Genomic DNA, 18457 nt, shown 5'->3' with positions numbered 1-18457 from the left:
CGTACGTCGATTGCCATTTTTTCTCTATTAACACTAAAAGCGATTTATTTTGAATAATTGTAATTTGTATTAAGCCGTTTAGCGGTCACTCTTGATATTTATGTGCGGCGACATTCTCATCATTCATTCAATAAAAAAATAAAATCTTCAAAAAGAATTTCGATAACTTCACCCTACTCCTTGACTCTCACACTTATTTCCTAATTGTTGGTCTGGTAAGAGTTGCGACTGTGCCCATTACTGAGGTGAATATGACCGTATCAAACTTTCCGGTAAAAAAAATTGCCATTCTATTTATATTGTGTTCGACTTGGTGCGGCTATAATTCTTTTTTTTTATTACTTAGATGGGTGGACGAGCGCACAGCCCACCTGGTTACTGGAGCCCATAGACATCTACAACGTAAATGCACCACCCACACCTTGAGACATGAGTTCTACGGTCTCAGTATAGTAACAAGACTGTGAACTTCTCGATCTACCTACGTTAAAAAAAGAAGCCAGTTTCAAATATTAAGTATCTCATTCTATCTCACACTATAGTACAAAATGTTTGTTTTTATCCAAAGAATGTTCCTTTTTCGATTGTAACAGTTTATTTATAGAACTAGAATGACACATTACTATGCCGAGCGCGCGTTTACAATGCTTTGCTGTGTTTTCCTACGACGAACAAGGAATATTGTTGTTGAATCACACACTATTGTAAGGAATAAAAAGTGTTTTGACTTTGTTTCTGAATAAGCAAGGCATATGTTTTATTACATATGATTTAATTGGTATTTTGGATGCATCGAAGCGTTATTTGATGGGATTCACCAGCATCATCAAATAGTAATTACGTGACTACTTAATTGTAAGGTACTTAGCGGGTTTAATGTATTGTGATTTTTTAGATGGAAATTTTTAGTGGCGTGAAAGAGAGGCATGTTTATCATAATTCTGTTGGAACTGTCACCCATTGATATCCTCAAGCTAGCCCGTTGCCCATCGTGCCCCTTTTCAAAAAAAATTATAAACCGTAATAAGTTTGCGTAATTACTGTTGGTGGGACCTCTTGTGAGCCCGCATGGGTAGGTACCACCACCCTGCGTATTTTCTGCCGTGAAACAGTAATGCGTTTCGCTTTGAAGGGTAGGGCAGCCGTTGTGACTATACTGAGACCTTAGAATTATATCTCAATTTACGTTGGAGATGTCTATGGGCTCCAGTAACCACTTAACACTAGGTGGGCTGTGAGCTCGTCCACCCATCTAAGTATCTAAAAAAGTATTACGTTCAGCGTTCGGTGTTTTGGTTTTCGAAACAGCTCGCCTCTCGACAAATGCCTCCTCTAATGATTTCCAATACTCTCTATTTTTGGTTGTTCGACTACAGTTCAATACTAGACAAATTATAATCCGGATCCAGTTTTACATTAACTGAAAAAAGTAATCTTTATTATTCCTTAACAACTCTCAATTTGAGCGGTCAAAAACATGAAGACAAACAATTTAAAAAAAACGGTCTGGATAATGTATCTGTATTTTACGAAGCTCCAATCAAAAGTTCAATTAATTGATCATTTAAAATTACACGCAACACTATCGATTGGAATCTATAAATTAACTTTAAAAAAAAAAACAAAATGTGTGCAGTTCACACGTGGTAGAAGTGAAACCTTCCAAAATTAAAATACAATTATCCTAAACGTCTTAAGTATATGTAAAATTTTGTCATTAGTAAATAATTGTAAGGTAGCGCCCTCTGTGAATTGATATTTTAATTTCACGTATAATCCTAAATTAAAATTCACTACAAGAGCTTTCATACACACGTTAGTATTAAAAAATCTCACAGATCGCGCTGTATTAAATAGTATGTATATTTCTGTCTCACTCTTTGCTGGCTTCATCCTACACATTTTTGTATTTGTGTCTCTTACCTGTCGTTTTTTCCGTTGCATCCGGTTTGAAATCACAACGATTCTAAAGAAGTTTTCACTTCAAAAAAGAAATTGACAACTCTGTACAACGTTAGTGCCGGTAACAACGTCGTTTGACACTCGACATTGTGAACAGTAAACAAGTAATAAATTAACGTGTACGTGAATCACGCACGCTCACTGTAAATAAACAGATAGACGACCACTAACACACATAAATGTGCTCGGTTTATTATTTGTTGTAAAGAATTGACGATCAGCTCGAAAAGTTGTTGGTTAATACGTTTTCTTTATTATGAACTAGCGACCCGCCCTCGCTTCGCTTTGGACACTGTAATTTATTATTGATTTCTCCACTATTTAATGGATGTTATTATACATATAAACCTACCTCTTCAATCGCTCTATCTAAAAAAAAACTGCATCAAAATCCGTTGCGTAGTTTTAAAGATTTAAGCATACATATAGGGATATAGGGACAGAGAAATCGACTTTGTTTTATACTATGTAGTGATTCGTTCGTACACAGATAGGCTATTCGTGTGCTTGGTGCGAGTTTTTTAACTTCTCGATCGCGTTAAAGCTAACTCAAATTTGTACGGAGTTGGAACAGCGGCAAACGAAGGGAAGCTGTTCCAACTCTAACACTGGTGTTAATTGGTTACCTGGGCCCATAGAGAACGTCAACGCTGTAACCATTCGATGTGAGTCATAAGTCTCAATTGTATACTATGTCCAGTGTCCCACCCATTGAACTGGAATGCATTACTGCTTTACGTACGAAATAGGCTTAGCTGTGAGGACACCTAGCCATGTGTCCTACATCTTCACGTTTCCATTCAAATTGTAGATTCATTTTGTCTGCAGATCAACTTGCAGCCCTTTTGCTATCGTTAAGACTGGACCTTCGATTGGCTTCTGAAGTAATAAGAAAAAATTAAGTTAAAAACAAGATATTGTTTAGTGTGGACCATGGACGGATGATATCCACATGGCATGTTCCCAAAAAATACCGTATAAACCAGACTGCCAGAAAAAAATATGCTTCATGGCTAATGGATAGCATGCATGCTGTGGTTTCAAACGGCTGGTGGCAGTTTATAGCAAAATTCAAATCGAAAGGCCTTATTGCCTATTTTCTTGACGGCATCACTGCAGGATGAACATAGTATTGCTCACGCGGGCTCTCAATAAAACCTACCAGTAGGGTTAGTATACTGATAGAATACTCAGAGGACACCAATGCGCATTTTCCGGTGACACTGTAAGTCATATTTTACGACAGGCGGTGCTATTTTGACCGCACAGTCAGAAATATGATGGAAAGTAGTAGTATTATCTGATGATGATCAGAGTCGCATCAGCAAATTGTCTGACTGATAGTCATCTAATTAATGGCCATTGTAGACAACAAGATCCTCTGGCCTAATTATATCAGGTAAATATCAAAAGCGCGCCGACAAATAGCTAAGAAATTTCCAGAACACGTTTCTCCTGTTCCGAAACAGTTCTCTAATACTTTTTTATGATCTTTTTATTAGAGTTTGGGAAAGGCCACGACGGGAGTCGTTAAAGTCTTAAGACCCATGAAAGGAATTCTGAAAGCGGTTCATTTATTTGTTCCGTTCATTACTTAATATTTAAATTTACTGGGTTTTTTTTCTGTTCTTAAACGGGATCCCGAAGTATTTGAAAGGCCCTCGATTCTATTCGAAGAATTTTTCAATAATACCCGCATTATTGAGTAAGCAACTCGATTCACGACAAGAATTTGTTTATTACGAGGTTTTTGAGTGAACTTTTCGTTTCACTTAATCTGGTTAGTTTTGCAGTATTTTGGTTGTTTAACATTTTATAATTCATTAATGTTATCTCGAGTGCAACTAATAAGCTGTAAAATTCACTATTTTATTCAAATTAAATGACGTTTCGATAAATAATCACCTTACGCATTAAAATTTTCCAAAAATTTATTTCATTCAGATCCCGCCAAAAGGAAAACCAAAAATCCAACGTAACCGCAAAAAATCCCCGCTATTACACCTCTTTATCCGCATAAAAAAATATCCGAAGATACCTTGAAGAGCACGACCGGCGCACATAAATATGTATAAGCGAATACTGTGTATCATCCCTGGCGAGCCCAGTAAGACCGAAGTCGACGAATCGAATGAAATAATAATTTCCTAACGCTACACGCCTCTAGACAAAGTGAATATATCGAGCGCTCTAAATAAAATATCATTGTAAACAAATCTATTCGGTTGGTTACTGGAAGGCGTGTGTGGAAAATGTTGTTGTTTTATCCTTCGAGTTTTGAGGTTGTCTTTTATCGATGTTTTATTTGAGGTTGGTGGTTTTTTCTGCTTCTGTCGACTTTTGATTAGGTGTCTATTTCATAACAATAATCTTCAGTTACGATGCATTTTAAGGACTAGCTTTAAATCTAGTACTTACTTGTTTTTAACAATTGCAAATGTTTGCCCATGCTAACCCGGAGGTGTTTAATATCTTCAGGGTTCATATATGTGACTTTTCTTAATCCAGTATAACTTTTAAATGTCAGAACAGATTTGGATTGATTGAGTATTTTTGGAATTATTATGAGCGACAACAAGATTTTTAGCAGGGTAGTTTAAACTTTATATAAATTAAACTCTCAGCTAATTCCTGATGGAGCTATCTGAAATTCACAGATTTATTAAAAGCTACGATCTATAATTATAATATTTCAACTCAAAGCTAAACATACAAGGACTAAAAAAGCCAAGGCTCGATTACAAAAAAAAGATTTTTCAAATTACAAAACGTCTCCGAAGCAACTTGGAAGCAAGACTCCATACAATTTATGTCATTGCCCGGTCTTTATCTATTAGCTCTTTCGCTTGAAGCAAGAACTATTTGTTATTGCGTCCGACGCCCCTCTGCAAAGTTTCCTTTAGCGGGAAATTAAAGAAGTCTTAGATGCCCGAGAATTCTCGTTGTTTCCATTAGTTGCCCGTTTTTATAGACTTGTGTTGTTGCCCTGAATATTGGTAATGAACAACGTATGTACAAATTAAGCTTATACTTGACTCGTATTTGGGGGTTTTTTATGATTAAAGGCTTATTGGTGGCCCGGAGGCCTTTTCTTTTTCACCAGGACAGGTGGATGAGCAAAGGCTCAGCCAGGACGGGTGGGATTAGCTAGCAGCTGCCAGATTTCCTCCAAAGGAGACCCTCACAACTCGAGAGCAGCTGCTGCTGTTTCGTGGATGAATCTACTACTAGATCGAAATCGAGTTTGGGGTCTAATTCTGTCAATTGCTGGTTCAAGATGAACAACATGACAAAACGTTTTGGGTTATCATTATACAGTACTGTGATTACGCTAGCATCCTAATTGTGATCATTTGTACGTGCATCATTCTTTCTTTGTTTGTTTCCGTGAGAACAGACGAGCATTGGTCTAAACGGCTGATAAATACCTCTCATCGAACCGCAAAATTAATAGGAAATCTGAACTTTGACTGAATTAAAAGGCCTGCTACTATTTGAGGAGTACAGTCGTCTTAAAAGAAAACTATATCATTGGCGAAAATAAGAGAAACATGTTGAGTAAAGAAAAGGGAATTTCGAAGTCGTTGTGGCCTAAAGGATAAGTGTGATAAGCTCGGTGTATTCGTACCGAGCGATGTGACTATGCCGGTTTTCAAAGCCTGCTGGCAGGTACCAAATTTTTAAATGAAATGCGTACTTGGCACACATTCACAAATGACTTCCACAACGAAGGATTGACATTGTGTAACAAAAATCAAATCTCACAAAAATCTAATTTGCGTAATTAGTATCAAATTAACACCATGGACCTCATGTGTTAAGGTGGGTGGCGGCATTCAATGGCCGTGATATGTGTTGCCTCCAGTGACCACTTAATACCAGATGGAACGTGAGCTCGTTCAATCTTCTTTGTCTTTGAAACAAATATTTGAATAAGCTAAAATGTGAGTTAAAATGTTGCAATTATAGCATCAAAGACAATTTGCGGAGAGGTGTTATATCAGAGGCTTTAAGTCGGTATATGCCGGTGCAAGTTGAGCTTAATAATTTTAGCTTAAAAGCTCACGCCACTATCACTTTCGCATGAAAGGCTTACCAAGTTCGCACCGCTTGGTTTTTAAGTTAATTTTAGGTAACAGCTAGCTTTGAGTCTCGTCTTATTAGCAAACTTGGAATTTTAAAGTGAAGGATAGGAGGGTTCATATCATTATTGTGTAATTTTTCTTGGGTAGTTCACCACTCTCATCCATCATTGTGGGGTATGCTTATTCAGGGTCAACAGCAGCGACCAGAAAAAAAACTCTGAACTTAGCAGAAATTAGAAGGTGTAAGAATTTACAATACGACTTTCGTCCCCATAAAGTGGAAAACAATAAAAAGTAATGGCTCTTGGCAAGAAATTGATAATTATTACAGTCTAAAGAACTTCGACTACCATGCACCATCCACGGTCTAGGAATATAGATCAAAACTGCTGATATGAACTGCCATGTCTACGGATAGTTTCCGAGCCTAGGGGGCACGTGGGATATGTGGGTATTGACAGTCGGCAGATATTGAGAGCGGACCGCGGGCGCAAAGATGTTTTCGAAGGCCTAAACGACTCCCCTTGCCACTCTTTCACCTGACGCCCGACCTCCACTTGGGGTAAGAATTCGAGCAGAGTAAGGGGTTCCCACGGTCGACACTATAACTATACTCGCGGCACTACCTCGAGGAAGCCCGACTGAAGGGTCGTCTATGACCAACGACTGTCTTCGCTGGTGTCCCATGATACCCTCTGGTCAGTGGCAGTCGGCCGAGTCGGAACCCGATATACCGCCGACCGCGTTGCTTTTCCGCGACGACGGCGACGGTGGAAACACGGACCGCAGCCTCCGCCGCGTCGTCCTATCCTCCTGGTACGCACTGAGATGCGCATTTCGCCGCCTCCGTCTGCGAGTTGGTGGACTCGTCGCTACCGATTATCATAGTCACGACGGTCGGCATATGCTCAGCCGTGTCCTTGTCGTAGCCACTACAGTGGTGGCACTGCGCCGTCAGCTCCCTTCAGACAACGAGGTGCAGATTACAGTCAAAGCGGCCGTGTCGCGTGAGAGCACCTGCGTCGCCCGGAATGTGAAACGTCCTCGACAGTCCGTCGCCCGTAGGTAGGTCCGCCAGGCGACGAAAAACAATAGACCTAACAACAGTACAGGATATTTCGCTTTCTGTATCCAATCAAAATTCCAAAATTATTCGTAAATATACAACTATGCAATCAGTTTTATCAGGTCCTTCACTACATAGTATAAAACAAAGTCGTTTTCTCTGTCTCTATATCCCTATGTATGCTTAAATCGGTAAAACTACGCAACGGATTTTGATGCGGTTTTTTTTAATAGATAGAGTGATTGAAGAGGAAGGTTTATATGCATAATAACAACCATTAAATAGTGGAGAAATCAATAATAAATTACAGTTTTCGAAGCGAAGCGAGAGCAGGTCGCTAGTAACATTATATAAACCATCTGCCAATTCAAGCTTATAATAATAAAACAAAATACAGATCAAACATTTTTAAACTAATCGAATGTTAAATCCCTTACAAAAAAATATTGCATTGACGGTTAATGTTTAACAACGACATTTTTTGCTTCTTCCCAAATCTTGATGCTTCTAATAACATCACGTACTCTAAGATAAGCTCGATTGTAACAATTCAAATAGTATCTTTCGCTCTTGAGGAAGTAAAAAAAGTCTTTGAACTAACAATACAATTTTTTCTATTCGACCTGGATTTAGATCGAAAGATAATAGTTGCGTTGACATGTACACGATTCTGGTTTTTATTTTTTTTCTTCTTTTTTTTGTTAAATTTTACGGTCCATTGGTTTTTTAGTAAACTGCAGGGATTTTTTTGGACAAATTCAGAAAAATAAGAATTAAGTTGAACATTTTTCATAATATTGTGATAATATCAATTGTGTTGAATGAAGTTGAAGAATTTTAAAAACGATGGTAAAATTTATTGTACAAATGGTTTAATCACATTAAGTTTTTATTTATTTATTTATTTGAAATCTATCTTCAACTAATTACATAGTGACACAAAGGCAGTAGAAGAACGTTTTGAGACCGAGGATAAGACAAAAAAGGTCACCTGGCCCCAAACTAGAGTTCCCTGCAATAAGAACAAGAGACTGATTTAAATACTTATTTAATATATGTAAGTAAACACATATATTAAATACCCAGAGAACAAACAAATCTGCTCATCACACGGCTGTTTATCAATGTGCGAATCGAACTCTCGACCCTCGACCCAGCAGTCAGGAGCAAGCACCACTGAGTCAGTCTACTGTATAGGCATGGATATTCGGCCCCAACAACTTCTGCATAAAAGAAAGCAAGCATTTCAGTACAAGTTCTTAACCACCAATTAGCATTACATTCTCTACTCTCAAGCCCCTTAAGTTGAAATATCTTTGGTAATCTCTTAAAAACTAGTGGACTATAAGCTTAGCTGTCCGCATGCTAGCAAAAAAGATCTAGAATAAAATCCAAATCATGCCCTAACATATCCATTCCGCGAATAGCGAAAACATATAACGCAAAATGTATTTCACGAAACGTAAACATTTGGATTCGCATTCAACGCGACCACTCCCAGACGTTTTTCTTTCATACGTTCACACACAATACTAACCATTTACTGTGCCACCACCAAAAGTCAATAAATTAGCTTTTCCCCCGTACACTCCACCCATTTAATTCCGATTTCTCATCAAGACTGCATTTAGATTTGTAAATAGATGTTTCCTTATTTTCCCTTCGTCGTGGCGATGCTATAGAAAATCCCACCCCATAGAATTAACGGTGGCCATTGAATGAAATCGGCAAAAGAAGCGATATTCGTTCATACAGTCGTGAACATATGGAGGGAGGTTAAATAGCTTTTAGCTAATAAGAAAAACTAGCTTTTGAAATACCTACTTATTTAGGACACTTGGAATTTGATATTATTATTGTTAGATTTGATAGCAGTTGAATCTACGACCATTTTTTGTTGTAGATGAAGCATGATATTGTGAGTAATTCGAAAGCTTGATCTGTACTAATTTAACTAACTAAATGTGTTCCATAATTAAAGCATAATACTAGGTAATATTTATTCGTAATAGTACATCCAGTCTGATTTCCATAGGCTGTGGTAATACAGTCTCAAGCAAATTTATGCACCTAGAGAATAAAAATATAAGGCTGTACTTTAATCATGAATCAGTTTATAGTTCAGCGAATTTCACTAATGTAGTGTGCTCACTAAATATTCACTTTAAATTTTTTCAGTTTTAGGTTAGGATCTATTCTTTGTGTAATATGCTTCATTTATCTTTTAAAAGTGAATAAAGCATTGTTAGTGTATTTATTTATCTAAAATCTATTTTTGTGCTTCTGCCTCCGTCTTCACTAGCTTCTGCTACTACATTATCTTCGCACCTTATTGACAAAATTATCTCTTCATTTATCCACAATCCATCCCTTCCGACCTTAATTCGACACGTTTGTTTACATTTCTGCAATATCATTGGTCTTCTTCGTTACGTCTCAAGGTAGGAGGTGGGGTTCACATAGTGATGCCCATGGGTTTCTATAACCACATAGCAGCAACTGGTATGTGAACTTGTGTATCTGTATCTTTGTTTATTTATTCAGTGTAACCCATGTTTCCGTTCACATTAACACGAAACACAATATAACGTATAAACTTTACCCTTTGACGGAATGAATCTAGCCAACTAAAATCAAAACTAATCAAAGTTCTGAGACTAACGCGTCGACATTGAAGTGAATACATTATGGATACGCAACGGCACATACGTTAGTAAGTCAAGGGTCTAACCATGCTATCTGATCTTGGAAGTCTGTGTGATTCGGAGGGATAAGAAACACCTTTTGTAACTGAGGACTAAATTTTGGAAACTACTATAAACCATCAAGATCACGAGGCTACCGAAATTTAGGCCATAGCGAAAACCCGCAGTTATATAGAGGCGCTACAGTAATAAACTAATTTACAAATCATACAGTGCAAGTCACTTTATATCACATCACATATTATTATTTGTCCTAAGAAACGAAGTAACTAATGTCGGTCTAGAATATTTCGAGAAAGACATTTACTATTGTAGACTTCGCTTCCAACAGCCAGGAAATAAATAGACAGATTTCAATAGTTCACTTGATTCTATTTGCAACTCCACTTATACAATCTTTAGATATGTGCTCACTACATTATACACCGCTTTTTCGGCTGTTTATTCGTACTACCGCCTTTTTTTTATTATGTTTCGTCCCCAGTACTGTCATTACTCTCACAACAGATTTGTTATTTGGCAATCCGGTTTGAAGGGTGGGGTAGCCGTTGTGACAATATTGAGACGTTAAAACTATATCTCAAGGTGTGTGGCGCATTTACGTTATAGTTGCCTAAGGGCTCCAGTAACCACTTATCACGAGGTAGGCTGTGAGAAAAAAAAAAAAGAACCGAAAATTTACTTAATTTTAACATATTAAATTTTATATTACTTATTTAACAACAAACCTTACGCTGTGAATCTATACTTCTATATCTATACTAATATTATAAAGAGGAAAGATTTGTTTGTTTGTTTGTTTCGAATAGGCTCCGAAACTACTGGACCGATTTGAAAAATTATTTTTCCATTAGAAGCCGACATTGTCCCTGATGAACATAGACTACTTTTTTAAAAAAAAAATATTTTATTTTTTTGGTTTCATGTTTGTTTTAATGTTTCCGAAGCGAAGCGAGGGCGGGTCGCTAGTACTTATTAAAATTGTATTTTTACGATAAACGATTACTGTTAATCAGGACGACGGGAGAATTTCATAAATGATTTACGTTGTGTGTGTACTCTACGGCGTCGCAAACACCGTGGAAGACACCATATAACCGGGGAGTGACCGTGCCGACCAATTTTACGGTCTGCCGAAGCCGGTCGGCCGATTCAATTTCGGTGAAATTTTATTCCTCGGAATTCGACTGTGCCACAGAAATTCTATCGATGGCCAAACGTACCATTTTCCCTGACGTTTGCCGACCTTATGTCGACGCAAAGGAACCAAATGACCGTTATGAATCGTGGAATATAAAAGTTTTACAAAGGGGAAATACAATTTATTTTTCTCGACGGGTAGTTCTTGTTTATATCTCGATAAATTCTAGAATCGTTTGCGCGATCTTCTTTAGGAATGTAATCTTTAAATTTACTTGGACTTGACAATCAAAGATGTGTATCAGGTTTTCTACCAATTTCTAAAGGATGGATTTATCTTAAATTGCATTAAATAGAGATTAGTGGGAACATTGTAACCAACTTATAATTAGGAAGTTTTTAATTTACTAATGAAACGCTACCGTATAGCTGTAGTTTTCGGGAGTGGTTCTTTTGGTTTATTTAAAAAATACATATGAAATACTTACTGACTTCTGACCAATAGCTAAACAAACTAGTTTCATTAATAATATAACTTCAACTCTCTTACTCTTATTAATTAGTATATTTTTATAGCAGTAATGCGTTTCGGTTCGAAGGGTGGGGTAGCCGTTGTAACTATACTGAGACCTTAGAACTTATATCTCGAGGTGGGTGGCGCATTTACGTTGTAGATGTCTATGGGTTTCAGTAACCACTTAACATCAGGTGGGCTGTGAGCTCGTCCATCCATCTAAGCAATAAAAATAAAAAAAAACACCGAAAATAATCTCTTACAATAAAATAATATTTTAGTCCCGTTTAACTCAGGAGATATCAATCAAAAGCCACCCTCTCTTGTATTTAAACGTAGTGAAATAATGTAATTCTATTACAAAGCAAATGTTCAATGTAATGTTCGACAGCGCCGAATCGATTTCAATAAAAATGTACTTTCTTCAAATAAAAGTCGTTTATCAACGTTTAGTAAGATTCAATTATTGTTCACCGAAATTTTGCAAAGTATCTGAATAAATAACCTTTTTTTTTGCGATACGACTATCTCACTGACGTATATTATATTAACATAATGTAAATTTAATATCAGATTAATAAAAAGTATTGCTGTATGAATTGTATTTTGAACTTACAGTAAGTTTGATTTTTTCTTTTTCTTAGATGGGTGAACGAGCTCACAGCCCACCTGGTGTTGAGTGGTTACTGTAGCCCATAGAATCTACAACGTAAATGCGCCACCCATCTTGAGATATAAGTTCTAAGGTCTCAAGTATAATTACAACGGCTGCCCTACCCTTCAAACCGAGACAATACCAATACCGAGGCCTTCAAAATAGACAGGGCGGTGGTACCTACCCGCACGGACTCACAAGAGGTCATACCACCAGTAAAAAAAAATTGATTTTTTAGAAGATTCCATTATAAAATGATTCTTTTTCTTCAAAACAGGCACTTGACAGTACGTGACCGCGGTTTGTTCTGCTTTTCATTTGGAGAGACGAGCTGACGGTTAAACTGATGAAAAGCGGCTATCGGGGTCTACAAGGTAAACGCCACTGCCGACCTTGACACATGAGGTTGAAGTCTGATTTGCCATGGCAATCATGTCGACAATATCGTTGTAAAAGATAACATGGTAAAAATTATCTCTTACTATTTACTAGCGACCCGCTCTCGCTTCACTTCGGAAACTGTAATTTATTATTGATTTCTCCATTATTTAATGGATGTTATTATATTATATATATCCTCTTCAATCACTCTTATCTATTAAAAAAACCGCATCAAAATGCGTTGCGTAGTTTTAAAGATTTAAGCATACATAGGGACATTGGGACCGAGAAAGCGACTTTGTTTCATACTATGTAGTGATACATTTTATTAGTCCCTTCAAAATGACCATATGTATCACTTGAAATTTATAATGGAATCCATTTTTTTAAATGAAAATTACAATAATGTTCTTAAGGTTTGAGAATTGTATCAACACTGTTTAGTAGATATAGCTAATCCTTAGATACTGTTATTATCAAAGCCAAAATGACCATCAGAATCTGCATATAATATTGTATGAGATTCTTTAAATAACGATGTCAATAGTATTGCCAACAACTTGGGACATTGTTAAACATGCTAATCTGTAATGAAAACACATGGTTTTTCCAACAAAATAGTTCATTTTGTTTTCAAAATATATGGTATACCCATTATAAATCATTTTAAAATAATTATTCATATATTTTAACATTCGACCCCAGAAGCTGGATCTTAATAATGATCTGGAAAGACTAGGGGATCTTCCATACGCGTTCAAAATTGCCGTATCTCCGTACCAAAGTCATTAATCAAAAACTATGCTATTAAAATGGGGTGCCGAATGATGGCAATACGCTATCTATGCGAGTATTCTATTGTGCCAGTACGCTAGTATTGTTTGGAGCAATAAAATACTATGTAGCGAAGGGTGGGTATTTGTAAATAACCAACCACTCGCGTCCATAACTCTTAATTTTTTTGGCATGTCATAGATCATATTTATTGATACAGTGATATTTCTGATGGCTCTATTTGTTGTTTAGGAGTGTGCAGTTTTTTTTTTGTATAATATCTATAATAATTTTTAATTGTAATATCTGAGCAAGCAATGTCCAGACTTCGACAAAATACCGGTAATCACAAAAGTTTCACATGTCTAAAATTACACTTCGTTAGTTTAAACTGTTTTTCAGTTCTTAACAATCCCGTGTTATTTTTATTTGTAACACGTTAATACCAGACTAAAAATGAAGAAAAAGATGGCACTTCATTACATTAATAGCACTTTCACCACTACCAGATTCGCATGTGTATTTTTTAAGGGTTTATCTAAAAACCTTTTCCGAATACCGTTAATTAATAGTTAATAGTTAAATGTTAGAAACTATAAGCGAAATTGACGCTTCGATCTCTTTGATAATTATTTTTCATCACATAGATAAGTTCAAACATTCAGGACTGGTAAAAGTTTTAACATATTCATCGCACATTAAGATGGTAGTCAGTAAATAAACTTCGTGTTTTTGTTATGTATTACTTAGATGGATGAATTCACACCTCACTTGGTGTCTAGTATCTAGCTATAGACATCATAACGGGAATATCAACATCCAATTTCAAACACCGGGTCTAAGTTTCAATTGTCCAGTATCTACCGTTTGCGTTTATCGCAATATGCTAGTGTAATACTCAGCGAACACTACCACCAGTTTTTCGGTTGGTAGCTTAGTTGCCTTTGAAGACATGATATTTGATGTAATAGTTATTCTAGTCTAGTATACATATAAAAATCTACAATGTTATAACTGTAAAAACGCCACATAGCCAAAATTTGAATTTCGTTATCAGCTAATGAATAAATACTAGAGGTCCCGCAGTAGTCGAAATTCGACTATAATTAATTGGAATTGTAAGTTTGTACACTATTATGATTGTATTTTATACTTCTGTAATCACAAATTTCGCCAAGACTACACTATAAAAAATATTAACAAAGACAAACAATATTGACTCTCAATTTGACAACAGACGTCAAGCACAAAAGTTTGACAATAAATAGTATGCATGCGTGTGTGCGTCAAATACATGGTATGTAGTGTGCGTAATGTTTTCTTTATTGATTTAATGTATCTTTTACGCATTATTTAAAAAAAAAATTAGCATTGTGCACTTCTTCTCTATATTCTCTATAAGTGTGGAAAATTTCATACTCCTCCGTCCGAGCAATTTTCGTAAAAAGGGATACAAAGTTTATGCTTCACGTATTAATATATAGATATGAATAAATATATCCTGCTAGTTTAGTGTTCTACAACTACGTATATTAATTTCTGCGATGTTTGCGAGCGATATTAAACCGTAAAAAAATATTATTCCACAACTATCTTAAATCTTTTTGATATCTCTCAAAGGTAATTGCGGTAAGCGTTAAGGAAAACGAAATACAATATTTCAAAAAGATTTTTCTCTATTACAAAGTCAAACAGAATGAGAGATAAAAACTCGGACGCTAAAAGCGTGTCCGCTGAAACCGAGAAAGCGCTTTGCTCTCCCGCCGAGCTAAATTGTTGGCGATGGTCAAATATTACGGGAAGAAAGATTTTAAAACAATTGAATTTGGATTAATTTTATACAGAAATTAACAGCTACTGGGAATTTCATTAAGAAATGATTTTTATTTCAACTTGGACAATAATTTTGAATTACTCAGAGCTATTGTGTCGAATCGAGATTTTGGTTTTTTTAGCTTCTATAGTTCGACTTATATTTAGATATTTAAATCAACGAAAAACTGAATGTGTTCTTAAAGTTATGTAAAATGATTTTTAACTATAGTTATAACTATTTTGAAAATTACCTATATGATAATGAAATTATTTAAAAATGTATTTTAATTGCTATTAAAAAAACTAAGCATAGGAATAGTAGTCAGTAACGCTGACGCTGGGGCAGCCGTTGTAACTATACTGAGACTTTAGAACTTGTATCTCAAGGTGGGTGGCAACATTTACGTTATAGATGTCTATGGGCTCCAGTAACCACTTAACAACCAGGTGGGCTGTGAGCTCGTTCACACATCTAAGCATTATATATTACTGATGGTTGTGTCAGTAACCTCTACATTAAACACGGCTTTTAGGCATTCATGACTCTTAAACTACCAAACGATTTTTATATCAAATCATTTTTCTTTCTTTGCCTCTGAAAATTTCAATTGTAATCTGAAATTACGTGAAAATTTTTAAATTATGATTAATTAACATGTGCTATTTAAGGTATAATTTTATTAGTGTATGTAGATATTTATAAGTATGAATATCAGATTTATTTAACTAATTTCTATATTAACACACATATGTTTCAACTGAACCAATCAATTCCCATACGCAGATTCGCGCGTGTGCTATCCGCCCTGAAGGTCGTAATTCCTCATGGACCGGGGCGAGCAAAAGGGTCGGGGCAGTTATTTATAAACCAATTAAAACATCCACCGGACTCTGCTGATAACGCGTCCGATGTTTACGGAATAAACCCCTTTTGTTCGACTTTTAGGGTCTGAAAGGTAATGGCGATCATGAAGCAATGATTCACTAAGTAATAATTATAATGGATTTTGAATAGATAAGTAAGGTATTTTGATATTCTTGAAACTTTTTATAAGTATATATAAATATATAACATATATAATTTTGATATTCTTTTTACTGGTGGTAAGACCTCTTGTGAGTCCGCGCGGGTAGGTACCACCACCCTGCCTATTTCTGCTGTGAAGCAGTAATGCGTTTCGGTTTGAAGGGTAGGGCAGCCGCTGTGACTGTACTTGAGACCTTGGAGCCTTGTATCTCGGGGTGGGTGGCGCATTTACGTTGTAGATGTCTATGGACTCCAGTAACCACTTAACACCAGGTGGGCTGTGAGCTCGTCCACTCATCAAAGCAATAAAAAAAACTTTTATTTTAATATTTAGTTAATGGAAGATAGATAGAGAGACTAACTATTGTATTGTAGCATGCGTATTCAAAGAACCATTAACAATTATTTTTACCGGTTATGATATAAGCAACTACGTCCTCTACCTGTGACTCCTCTCATTGTGCCTCATAAAACAAATTGACTACAGTGTTCTTAAATGTAGCCGTAAATAATGTCTTAAATCACAAATAAAATACCTCATATCTGAATTCTCAGAAATCAATGTCTCTTTGAGGTTGAAATTAGCCCAAACGATTTCTTTGACTAATCTTTTTTATATTTGTGTAACTCAATTAGACAATCGTTATCTTTGATCTTTCATTTTCTTTAATAAACCTAAATAACTACCTTAGGCCTTCTTCTCTTTATGTTTAGATTGTAACATAAAAATCCGCTAATTTATTATATAAATTGAGAAATGCTAAATAAAAAATGCTTTGATTAATAAATCAGAAACTGTCTGACGAAATTTTTAGCCTATGACAAATCACATTAAATATTACAAATGGCCGGCCCGAGGACCTTTTGTGTGTAAAACATTAAGGATATATCTCACTCAAACTAAATTACAGGGTTTGAACTAAAACGGTTGCTTGACTGATTCGCATTAAATTATTTAGGGTTTTAAATGTCTTCGAGTTTCTCATCCGAAATAATACTGAGACGACACTCGATAATTTAATGTTCTTTATGCAAATTATTTAATTTATTTATTTTGTATATTGAAAATACAAAACGTGTACAATTGCACAGCTGTGCATGGATTAAGTTGTAAACATGTTTCTCAAACAGCGATCTTCTTCGTACAGAGAATACAAAATTGGATTACTTTTTTTAGGTAATGGTCCAAAAGTTCTAGGAATAAACTGTAATAAAATAATAAATACAATCTATGTGCTTTACATTTTCACGGGATCTCTGTAAATTGCTATAAACAAAAATAAAACTTCGTCAATGCTTTTTTTTATTAAGTGTTGTATTTCTACAATACATAGCAGTTATATAAATATGTTAAATATATAAATGTGTTTTTTTTAACTACAATACATAAACTCGATTGCAATTATAAATTGCACACAGAATCTCCTAACTATTTCGCCAAGTATTTTGTCAAGTTATAAAAAAAATGTAGTTCATAACAATAAAAGTATGAAAAGGAATAAAATCCAATAAACTTCGATAGTAAACTTAAGCTGAAAGTTAAGTTACCAATAAAGTTAACATGTAGCTGCGGGCTATTATGTTGTATGGTACACAAGCCGTTATAGCTTCCGGGCGGATATGTCGTAGCGTTTAGTGCGTGCTACGCGCTACGCCGCCCCGAACTGCGGTGAGCTACGTCGTAGATGGATACGATCAATAAAAATGGATATCTTTGCCTAGCTTTTAATTTCAAGGTGAATTTATTTATATAAACTCGAATATTCTATATATTATGTGGATTTTAAGATTTGTCATATTATTTAATAAATAAAAATAAAAAAAAATCTTACGGACTGACCTACTTATTGGCTTTCTCTACTGCAATAATAGCGACCTTACTTTCACTTTCTACGTAGTTCTCCCACTATCCCTAGCCTGACTTCAGTCTATAAGATTACCTACAATCGTTGACATCGTTTGTAAAACTTTGAGAAAATCCAATTAGAAAATGAACTTGAGTGAACTTCGCGCTACTGAGATGTGACAACAAAAAGCTTACGTACCAAATACGAACTAAATTTAGATTCGCCACACGTTAGCCAATGGTCTTAGCTTTCAACCTGAAAAGGTGTAGGATCTCCTCTATTTATTACTAGTGAAAACGGTGGAATGAAGCGGATAGTTGTATTGAAATACGATAGCATATTAAAACAACAACAAAACCGATTATATTAATATGGAAGTTTAATATTGATTAATCCACTCGCTTAATCACGAGCCGTTTGAGTGATGTAAAACATTAGTTTCAAACCGAAATTCAGTTTTTGTCAAGACAGCAGTTTGGACGGCAC

The 18457-nt window shown here is 35.7% G+C and overlaps 1 protein-coding gene across 5 annotated transcripts in view; it reads left to right on the top strand.

Moving 5' to 3' along the window:
* Positions 1 to 18457, top strand: part of LOC101737256 (teneurin-m) — a 306072-nt gene that overhangs the window by 31640 nt on the left and 255975 nt on the right. The window contains exon 2 of one of the 5 annotated variants that reach the window (XM_062671920.1): positions 12405 to 12501. The exons of the other annotated variants lie outside the window; for them this stretch is intronic. Within the exon in view, the coding sequence (XP_062527904.1) occupies positions 12474 to 12501 (28 nt within the window). The 5' untranslated portion in view covers positions 12405 to 12473. The remainder of the gene's footprint in view (positions 1 to 12404; positions 12502 to 18457) is intronic. 5 annotated transcript variants of the gene reach the window in all.

Source organism: Bombyx mori, chromosome 13, assembly GCF_030269925.1.
Source record: "Bombyx mori chromosome 13, ASM3026992v2".
NCBI lineage: Eukaryota > Metazoa > Arthropoda > Insecta > Lepidoptera > Bombycidae > Bombyx > Bombyx mori.
This window is presented reverse-complemented; position numbering and strand designations above follow the sequence as displayed.